General features: G+C 37.5%; 1 protein-coding gene across 2 annotated transcripts; it reads right to left on the minus strand.

The window, feature by feature from the left end:
* Window positions 1–946: 946 nt before the first annotated feature.
* On the minus strand, window positions 947–9709 carry LOC139508011 (3'-5' ssDNA/RNA exonuclease TatD-like). 2 transcript variants are annotated; one of them, XM_071295893.1, is made up of 2 exons: window positions 9533–9709; window positions 947–3033 (listed from the first exon to the last, which is right to left on the minus strand). In XM_071295893.1, the coding sequence occupies exon 2, from the start codon at window positions 2682–2684 to the stop codon at window positions 1560–1562; it is 1125 nt and encodes a 374-aa protein (XP_071151994.1). In that variant the 5' UTR covers window positions 2685–3033; window positions 9533–9709; the 3' UTR covers window positions 947–1559. The 2 variants fall into 2 exon arrangements, with proteins under 2 accessions (XP_071151994.1, XP_071151993.1); XM_071295892.1 differs by lacking the exon at window positions 9533–9709 and adding an exon at window positions 8705–8799.
* Window positions 9710–11447: the final 1738 nt, after the last annotated feature.

The raw sequence follows: 11447 nt of genomic DNA on the forward strand, positions 1-11447 counted from the left end.
GTTGACTTATTTGTAAATCTTACTTTGCTGAACATTATTGCTGTTTACTGTTTATCTCTATCTATAATAATATTCAAGATAATAACCAAAAACAGCAAAATTTCCTTAAAATTACTAATTCAGGGGCAGTAACCCAACAACGGGTTATCCGATTCATCTGAAAATTTCAGGGCAGATAGATCTTCACCTGTTTAACAATTCTACCCCATGTCAGATTTGCTCTAAATGCTTTGGTTTTTGAGTTATAAGCCAAAAACTGCATTTTACCCCTATGTTCTATTTTTAGCCATGGCGGCCATCTTGGATGGTTGGCCGGGTCACCGGACACATTTTTTAAACTAGATACCCCAATGATGATTGTGGCCAAGTTTGGTTTAATTTGGCCCAGTAGTTTCAGAGGAGAAGATTTTTGTAAAAGTTAACGACGACGACGGACGACGACGGACGACGGACGCCAAGTGATGAGAAAAGCTCACTTGGCCTTTTAGGCCAGGTGAGCTAAAAACATGGGAACTCATACTGAATGGTCAAATGTGTTGAATATGAAAATTGCAGTTGAGATGGTAAAATCACAAATCAGCCGTTAATGTAAATGGACTAAAAGTATGACTTTTGCGCAAATTTAAAGGGAAATGACAGGGAAGGGGCAAATTAGCGTTCAAGGGGAGCAAATGCTGTTTGAATTAGTAACGGGTTTTAAATGTAGAAGGAAAGTGGAGTCATCTTTTTAGACTTAAGTATGTAGACTTACCTTCTAATTCTATAAAAAAAAAACACACAACTCAGAACTATATCTAATCCACTTGGACTACTGATATGCAAACCTAAAAACAAAAAGAAATATATCATAAAATAGTGATTGAAAGATTCATAACACTTTAAAAGGATAATTCAGACACGTATAGTATTTGCTACTAGAACTTATATAATAAGTAAGGTTACCTTGAGTTATCCAAGTACGTGTATGGCAAATGGCAGATACGAGTTGAAGGTTAGACGTCTGTCTTCATCAAACTCTCTGGTTATTCTGCAATGATCAAAGTACTCACCACAGGAAGTTGACAGTCGCACTATAAGTCAATGTCCGGTTTCGGTGATATCAGATCCGGACAAGTCGATTACAACATTCTTCCCCCTTCTCTCTGAAAAGATTGTTGGTATAATATAAATTCATATAAAGAATGATTAGTGATAGTTCTCTATTCTGAAGTCCTTTTTGTCCCACTATGATTTCCTTGAACGGTGAATGAAGTTACTGTCATTTAATCATGTCAGAAATTGTCCCGCAGATATCATGATATCTCCATTGATTTACTTATAACTTGAGGTGTTACTGTCATTTAACCATGTCAGTAATAACCCCCCTTTGTCCTAATATTTCCAGTGGTCCTTTGAAACGAAAGTCATTCAATAGAATGGCACAATATTTACAGTTACACATCAAACACACATAGTTCACATAACAGTTTTACAACACAGTACAATTGTTACAGTTCCACATGATACACACACGCATATAGTTATTTACAGTTAAAAATATATATACACACAAAGATACGCTATTCAAACTTATATAGCTGCTGAGCATTTCGGGTGGTGATGTCAGCAATTTCCCTTCCTGGAATATTAAACATGATAGACAATTTCTGTATAATAGATCTAATCAATATTGGAGAACTGTCCTCATAGTTCTTGGGGTGGAGGTATGGTGCATCACTTTCCAGAATGATGTCCTCTAGGCTCATCTCGCAAACCTGTGAGCGGAGTTGTGGATAGGTATCCTCCATTAACAGTAATGGAGAAATACCAAATTTTGTATTAGGAAAACACCGCTTTATATTTTCATATGTTGTCTTGTCCTGGGAGAAACAGTGCCAGTGGACACCATGATTCCTGTCCAGTATCTCTGACATGATATCTAAGCACCTGGCAGTTATGTTTTTACCTCTGCAGTGAATTACGACAGGTAACTTGTAATCTCTGGCCAACTCTAATTGTACTCGTAGTACCTTAACTTGCTCTCTTATATCTTTCTCCCCCTGACTTACGTCCAATCCACATTCCCCTATTGCTAAAAAATTACCTGGGATTCTTCTTTTCAACTCATTAAAGTTCCGACCCACCTGGTTCCCTGCTACCTTCGGATGGATTCCAATAGTGTGGAGAATTCTCTTATCCTCCCTTAACAAATCCCCATCTAGGCAAGCTGTCCATCGACTTGGAAAAACAAAATTTGATATTAATTTTCTAATCTGAAATTTTTCATTATCTTGTTCTTCCCAAATGTATGAAGGCAAGCCAGAAAATCTGGCTTGTAGGAAGAATTTGTCCCAATGAAAATGTGTGTCAATAACTGTGTGTATCGGATGTGAAGTAATTTTACATAGAGACAATTTACAATTATATGAAAGTAAATTTTCGGAATCCTCGGATGATTTGATTAATAAAGCTAAGACTTTCCAGTGTAAGAGAGAATGTATGTTTGATGGTGGAAAGACCGTGTAAGCTGATGATGAGTGAAAATGGTTTATCCTGTTGAAATTTAGCAGAAACGGCAGGTCTGTTTGATGAAAGGTTGCTTTGTCACACTGTTCTAGAGTGGACATCTCCCTGGCGAATGTTACCAATTTGTCCAGTGTGGAAACCGCGAACTGACGACAAAGTTCTATGAGTAAGCCATTCATCAATTCAACCCAGTCAACCAAAAATTCCTATTTATACCCATGTGTCTGCTCTGAGTTGTGATAGTCGTTGCAATGTATAGTAAATGCACCCTGTTGGCCAAATTGAAGTTGACAGGTCCAACATGCCAACAGAGGTGCAGTATACCAGGGTACATGAGCCCGAAGTACATGTCTTCTTACATTCACAAACCTACCAGAGCATATACAGCATGGTCTTGATCTTTTTTTATTATTACTGCTACCTTTAATTCTTTGTTCTTTCAGCAAACACCCTTCCTTTTCTATCTGTTCTTTCAGCACCCCCACTTCCTCTTCTTCTGGCTCATAGTCTAGCTCTTCCTCTTCCATTCTTTAAAAATAAGATAAAGAAAAAACAAATTAAACATTTAACCTATATACACTATTTATACACAAACTGCATCATCATTAGTCCATTACAAAATCTCTAAAGTGGGCAGGGGCCTTCCTGTCCCTCCCTCTGCTCCTATCAGACAGTTTAACTTGTGCTTCCACAGTATCGGCTACATTATAGATTATTGTCTGATCCCCAAAATTATCATCAAGGTTCATAAGGGTTTCCCAATCCTGTAGTGTAAACTGATCAGCTTCTTGTGAGCTCCTTTTATTAGTCAGAAAATCTGACTGCCCAATTCCAGTATTGCCTCCACCAGTCAGAGAGTCTGACTGTGCAAGGCTACCGTCTATCATGTTCCACAACATTGGCTCATTATTACTGAAAAGCCAATCTAGCCCTAAGTCACAGTGTTCTTCCTTGTCAGTTAAATCTTCCAACATTTTCCTCTCTACCTGTTCTAGTATTCTTCTCTTAAGCCTTTGTGTCCAGACAGGTAAATCACGAATTTGACTGAGTTTGAGCCTATCATGATGAACAACTTCAGACGTTTTTTTGCTCCTAATTTTGTATAGGACCGGTGATTTAACCTCAGCTACCACAAAGGGCCCTTTCCATGGTGCCTTTAGTTTCAGACACACCCCAACTTTCCTGGCTGAATCTATCTTAAAAACAATATCTCCTACCTTATAAACCTTACAATTGACATTCAGGTCATAATCTCTTTTTTGCCTCCACTGAGCCATTTTGATGTTTTCCCTGGCAAGGTCATGTACCTCTGTCAGCGTCTCTCTAAGAATCTTTATATAATCTGTTAGTTCTTTTTGTTCCCTAGTCCTGTTAGGTGCATCAAGACCCAAAACAAGGTCAATAGGTTGAATATTTTCCTTGCCAAAAACCATGAAATTTGGTGTGAACCCAGTTTGTCTGTTTTCTGTAGCTCTAATGGCACCAGTAAGTTGCTGTAGGTGAACATCCCAGCTATCTTGTCGTTTCTTAGTGAAGCACCTTATCATCTGTGCAAGAGTGCGATTATAACGTTCAACTTGACCGTTTGAAGCTGGATGATATGCTGTAGTCCTTGTTTTCGTTATCTCTAGGAGTTCACAGAGCTGTCGTATCACGTTACCATCAACGTTTTTCCCCTGATCTGTATGAATCTCCAAGGGACATCCAAATCTTGATATTGTACTGTCCATAAAAGCTTTGGCAATTGTTTCCGCATGTTGGTTTGGTAAAGCACAACACTCAATCCATTTAGTAAACTGATCAAGGATCACGAGTATATATTTTTTACCCATTTTAGTTACAGGTAGGGGGCCTAAAATGTCCATATGTATCCTTTCAAAAGGGACCCCAGAGTGATATTGCCCCAAATCTGCTCTTGCCTTCCTGCATGCCTTCTTCTGTCTATTGCAAACATGACATGAACTTACATAGATTTTGCAATCTGATGACATTTTATACCAGTATGCAGTCTTCCTTAGTTTTGATAGTGTCTTGTCCTGCCCTAGATGTCCAGAAGATCTTAGATCGTGACAGCACCTGAGCAATTCATCTTTCAGACTGTCTGGGGTCACAAAAAGAATCCTAGAACCAACAGGGTCCTCCCAGATATAAGACAGTATACTGTCTTGATATCTAAGTTGTGACTTACATTGCCAAAGATGTCTAACTCCTGGACTCTGCATTTGTAGTTCCTGCTTAGAGGGAGTATAATTCAGTGTTAGCCATGCAATAATAGTACTTAGGTGTTTATCCTGATTTTGCAATTGCCTCAAGTCGTCATTTGAATAACTGGTAGGCATTCCCATTATACTAACATTATTGTCTGATGTTACATTCCTTATTGACCTAATGGTTAATCCTATAATGCCGACTGGTGAAGTACAGCTGACAGATCTCGCTGTCAAAGGTACCACAAAGTCAACATCTTCTTCAAATATTTGCCACTGGCTCCTTGCTCGAGTGCAGTACTTACAGCCTCCACAAGGAAGCAAATTAAGTGGTATCTCTGAGCTGTAGTGTGAGCAAAGGTCTTGGTGATTTGGTATCCTGGAAAGCCCATCTGCATTTGAATGTTTCTTACCTGGTCTGTGTTGGATGATCAGGTTATACTGTGATAACTCTTCTAGCCAGCGAGCTAACTGTCCCTCTATGTTTTTGAAGTTCATGAGCCACTTCAAACTGTTATGGTCTGTGCGTATAGTGAACTGGTTACCAAGTAGATAATGACGATATTGTCTGGTAAAGGCTACTATTGCTAGAAGTTCCTTCCTTGTAGTGCAATATTTTCTCTGAGCTGGTGTCAATACCCTACTCGCATAGCTTACCGTAACACACTTGCCATTTTGAATTTGACTCAATTCCGCTCCAATAGTATTTTCAGAGGCATCAGTATCCAAAATGAATGGAAAGTTAGGATCAGGATATCCCAATACAGGTGGTGTAGTTAAGGCCTTCTTAATGCTATTAAAGGCATCTTGATGTTCTGATTCCCATTTAAACTCTTTTCCCCCTGTAAGGACATGTAGAGGTGCGGCCAGAGCAGCATAATGAGACACATGCTCCCTGTGGTAATTAGCAAATCCCAAAAATGATTCTAGTTCTTTCTTACTTTTTGGAACTGGCCATTTCTGTACCGTATCAATGTTTTTACGATCTATTGAGATTCCCTCCTTGTTAACAATCTTACCTAAAAATTTTACCTCTTTTTGGAACAGATTACACTTTGATGGTTTCAACTTGAGATTATACTGCTGGAATCGTTCTAATACATGTCTCAGTTTCTGTAAATGATCCTCAAAACTATAACCCAAAATGATGACATCATCCAGATATGCCAAACACTCCTCCCAAGTTAAACCCTGCAAAACTAACTGAACAACTCTACTAAAAGTAGCTGGAGAGTTACAGAGACCAAATGGCAGTCTGACGTGCTCGAACAAACCATACTTAGTCACAAAAGCGGTCTTATAGCGGTCTCTCTCGTCTATTTCCAACTGCCAATAACCTGCAGCCATATCCACCGTACTCATGTATTGGCTTCCACGCAAAGTATCTAGACAGGTTTCTATTTTCGCTATCGGAAATAAATCTTTTGTTGTAGCCTTGTTGAGCCCTCTATAGTCTAGACAGTACCTGATAGAGCCATCCTTTTTCCGTACTAGAACAGGACATGCTGCCCAATCTGATATTGATGGCTGAATAACCCCTTTCTCCAACATATCTTGTAAATGTTTTTGTTCCTCACCTTCAAACTTTAATGGAGTCCGTCTCAGACGATGTTTTACTGGAGTAGCATCTCCTGTGTGGATACGGTGTTTTATTTCCCCTTTAAATAGGCCCAAATCCATATCCCCTTTCGCAAACACGTCCTGAAATTGAATCAATAATTCTGCTATGTCCTTACTTTCTGACAGTGTCATACCTTTAATGGTCCTTGAATACAGATCTTGTATATGTTTTGGAATAAGTTCATTCATATCTTTAATTGAAAGAGCTTGTTTGACAGAGACCCTGTCAGACATGTTTTTATCACGATTTTGTGAACTTACTTGAGAGTGGTTATTATCAGCTTTAATGGATAAAATTGTATGTGCTGGTGGAACCATATTTGAGTTTTCGTTTGTCTCTGAACCAGCTGTCAGGCTATCAGATACTCTGTCAGCCTCTGCAGCTTGATATGTTACAAAAGATGGCTCGAAATTATTTAATGACTTGTCAGAAAACCTGTCAAGTTCATTTACATCTGTCAAAGGTATTGTGCATTCTATTTCTGTGCCAATTCCAAATTTCAACCCTCCTTTCAAAGTAACAAACTTATTGGAGCCATTACGTACTACGGTTGAGACCTCCTGACCTATTTTCAGCACAACATTTGGTGTTAATAAACCTTTTAGTTCATAGTTCGGCTGTATAATAATATCAGAATTAGGTGTCCTATCAATCTCAATTTTTAATACCTTCATTGACTGAGGTGGAACAACTGTTTTCCTCCCCACTGTTACTCTGTAAACATGTGAAATTTTACCCTCCTTATTACCTAAACAGATGGCAGGTATAAGATCTTGATTTATCTGTACGGTATAATTGCCTAGATCAATTATAGCCTTGAAATGTTCCAAAAAATCAATACCTAATATTACCTTATCTGTGATCTCTGCAGCCACAAACCTCCATTTGACTTTGAGTTTACCAACTGTTACGTCAAGGTCGTCTGTGTATCTGGCTTCCATTTCAGACCCCTTTCCAGCCCCTTTCAGTATTATGTGCTGCTTCATCTTTACTTTTGGCCCCAACTGTTTAAGGAGTGATATACTGATCACGGAAACTTGAGCTGCACTATCTACAACAGCTAAAACTTTTTGCCCATTAAGAATTAAGTTTATGTACAATGTTTTTGAATCTGAATTATGTTTATACAGAAATAGTTCCTGAATTTTCACTGTATTACCAATATCCTCTTTTTTTACATCTGTACATATTTGGCCACCATGTCCCGAGCTGATCAAGAATTGGCCGTCTTTCTTGATCCCTGATAGTTTAAAGTGTTGCTACTTGGTGATGGAGTTCTACTACGCATGGGCGACCCATTTCGATACATTATCCTGCTTGGACAATCCCGGGCATAATGTCCTTCTTTTCCACACTGAAAACAGCCTGTTCCCCTGTATGGGCTTGTTGACCTTTCTGGTGTAGGAGACCTATATGTACTTCTTGACCTCTGGTTTTGACCCTGATTTTGGTTAATTATATTGAGAATCTTTTTCACAATTATTTTTGTCTCTGCAAGATCATCTTCTGTTTTCTTAAGTCTTTTCTCAATACTAGCACTTACCCCTTTTTTATCATCATCTTTCTCAACAACCCGTACAGCAAATTTTTCTTCTTCCTGTTCTTGGACATCTTCTGTATCTGAAAATGTAACTCTTTTCACTTCAGACTTCTTACCGCCCATAATAACTTTTTGGTTAGCTGCTGCACTACGTACAAATTGGACTGCTTGATCTAAGGATTCTGGGTTCTTGTCCATGGCAACTAAAGCAGCTCTTTTATCCAGACAACCTCTCAAAAATGCATCAGTAGCCAGCGTCTCAGCAAACTTCTCTGGAGTATCAGGATACCCATCAACCGCCAACTCCTGTGCCCTCTCTGCAAAATCTCTCAAATTCTCTTCATTTTCTTGCCTCAAATCCTGTAATAATCTACGTAAAATATGGGGTAATTCCTTTTTACCAAATTTCTCATTAAATTTCTGACAAAACAGTTTATAATTTGCCTGTAATGATTTAACCCTGTTACTGTAGTACTTCAGAGCCCTATCTCTTAAAAGTTCTATTAATTTGAACAATCTTTGCTCATCAGTCCATTTATATCTATCAGCTATGGTAGAAAACTGCAAAAAGTATGGTCGCCAGTCACTTTTGCCATCAAAAATAGCCAGCTTTGGAGCAGATGGACCATATTTGTCGGGAGTTGAAGGGGGTTTATAATTATAATTTACTCCTGATTTAGATTCCCTGTCAGTTATTACCTTTTGAATTCTAGCAAGAGACTCTTGCTGTTCTATTTGAGATTGCATTTTCTCTGTTTTTTCATGATACCGGTCTAATTCCTTATCTTTAGTTTCAACCATTTCTCTAAAATGATTTAATTCTTGTTTTACCTTTTGTAAATATTCATCCCGCTCTTGCTCATACTGCAACCTTTGTTGTTCCAATATGGCCAGGTTCTTCTCTCTCAACTGGTCAGCCTGTAACTGAAAACTAACTACCATGTCAGAACGATCCTTTTCAATACTAGATATTTTATCCCTTAGTAATGCTACCGTTGACGCAAGATCTTCCCCCGATGGCTTAACTGCTTTAAAAGTTATTAGATTGTCCTTTAATAAAGATGCCCAAAGAGTACTCGAAATTTCTGTAATATCAAAGATGTTGTCTTCAGTAAGTGTACCTTTTTCTTCTCTTGCCCTTAGTATGGCATTTGCTTTAGCCTCCCCAATGCCTTTTAACGACTTAAGTTGTAAAAATGTAGCTGTGTTAATATTCACTGGTTCTGTCATGATTGAATAAATCTATTTCTTATAAAATGAAATAAATATAAGACACAATGTCTTGCTATATAATTAATCAGTAACACTGACTAAATTGTTAACAGGTTAAGTTTCAGTAACACTGACACTTGCCTGTATCTCTTTGTCATTGACAATGACAAAGAAAAATGTATCAATCAAAATTCAGTTTCTAAAATGATTAAATAATTGCCCAATAAATAATCAGTGAAACTGACAAAGGATTATTGACAATTGTTTTAAACACTTAGAAAATTATCCGTATATTTCGTCAATTTCGAATCTTTTATTGTTTCAAAATTCAAAAAGAAAAATTTTGCCGCTACAAAATCATTTCCGGTATTCTCCAGGTGAGTTGAAACAAACTTCTGACACCAATATAGTATTTGCTACTAGAACTTATATAATAAGTAAGGTTACCTTGAGTTATCCAAGTACGTGTATGGCAAATGGCAGATACGAGTTGAAGGTTAGACGTCTGTCTTCATCAAACTCTCTGGTTATTCTGCAATGATCAAAGTACTCACCACAGGAAGTTGACAGTCGCACTATAAGTCAATGTCCGGTTTCGGTGATATCAGATCCGGACAAGTCGATTACAACACACGTATTACATGTTTGTTTACAAATAAAAATGTCACGTGATCGCGCACTGACCTCGCATGTTGCATCCCCCTTACAATTCACTAACACATAACCATTTTCATGCAAACATGCAACGTGAATGTGATTGGTTATCAAATAATACAAAATAATGCATGAACCGTTGAAGAAGAAATTATTTCATCAAATAGATGCGATTTTCCCTTTCGACACGAATCAATGGGTCGAGTTGACATTTCTGTCTTCGGAGATAGTATTGAGATAAATGGGATAAAACGGACCGTCAAAAAGGTCTAGAGAAGCACATTAGTAGAACCTGAACATTAATAAGTAATACTTACCAAAATTTCTCTAATTGATAAACTATATAACTGAAATTTCACAAAAATACCGCTAAATAATTTTGTTGATGGTGATGAAAACTGGTTAAATTGGCGCGTAAAAATATTCTTACTTTTATTGCTTCACGTAAAAAAAATGTATAGAATTGAATTCGACTACAGTTCAGCATAAAAAAACGTGAATATGCAAAAGCCTGGTAATATGTTGATGATAAAGTGTGTATAAATTTTCGTAAACGAGGTTACCCGTATACTTCACCAAGAGTTACATTTGAGCGCAAAGATCTGTATGTGTGATTCGGTTTATGTAACATCGTAGAACAATCGGAACTACTCGGCCTTTCTGGTTGCACGAAGTTATTGTACTGCATAGCGAGAATGGCCGAGTAGTTACGATTGATCGTAGAACTCAAGGTCAAGGTACAACATGTTTATATTAACGGATTTTTTTGCGTTGCTATTAAATCATTGAGGCCACGTGATTGAAGCCATCTATTTTTATTGCGGGTTCCACATATTTAAATCGGAATTATAGAAAAAATGGAATGTTGTGAGCAGAATCAAAACAGAAATGATGAACACTGCAACATTTCCAGCAAAATATAAATAGGATGGAGGATCTGTGTATTCACATTATTTGTAAAACTCTCCTTATTCCTGTGAAGCGTGTGCTTTACATCGAGGCTTATTATGCTAATCATCGACGCCACGGTACTTCAACCAATCAGACAATGTTTATTTTGGGCATTCGATCTTTTTTAACTCAGATTTTGGAATATTTTAATCGAAATCATAGAAAAAGGGAATGTTGTTAGTACATATAAAATAGAAAATGATGAATACTTTTAGCTAAAGATAATTTGGATGGGGGTTATAGTAAATAGTAAATAGTGTTTTTCTTTTTATACGACCGCAAAATTTGAAAAATTTTTCGTCGTATATTGCTATCACGTTGGCGTCGGCGTCGTCGTCGTCGTCGTCGTCGTCGTCCGGCGTCCGAATACTTTTAGTTTTCGCACTCTAACTTTAGTAAAAGTGAATGGAAATCTATGAAATTTTAACACAAGGTTTATGACCACAAAAGGAAGGTTGGTATTGATTTTGGGAGTTTTGGTCCCAACGTTTTAGGAATTAGGGGCCAAAAAGGGCCCAAATAAGCATTTTCTTGGTTTTCGCACTATAACTTTAGTTTAAGTGAATAGAAATCTATGAAATTTTGACACAAGGTTTATGACCACAAAAGGAAGGTTGGGATTGATTTTGGGGGTTTTGGTTCCAACAGTTTAGGAATTAAGGGCCAAAAAAGGGCCCAAATAAGCATTATTCTTGGTTTTCGCACAATAACTTTAGTATAAGTAAATAGAAATCAATGAAATTTTAGCACAAGGTTT

The sequence above is a fragment of the Mytilus edulis genome, unplaced genomic scaffold (genome assembly GCF_963676685.1).
Source record: "Mytilus edulis unplaced genomic scaffold, xbMytEdul2.2 SCAFFOLD_141, whole genome shotgun sequence".
Taxonomy (NCBI): Eukaryota; Metazoa; Mollusca; class Bivalvia; order Mytilida; family Mytilidae; genus Mytilus; species Mytilus edulis.

What these genes read in the sequence shown, in the direction of transcription:
- LOC139508011 (XM_071295893.1), bottom strand. Translation starts at nt 2,684, where the DNA reads ATGAATGGCTTACTCATAGAACTTTGTCGTCAGTTCGCGGTTTCCACA.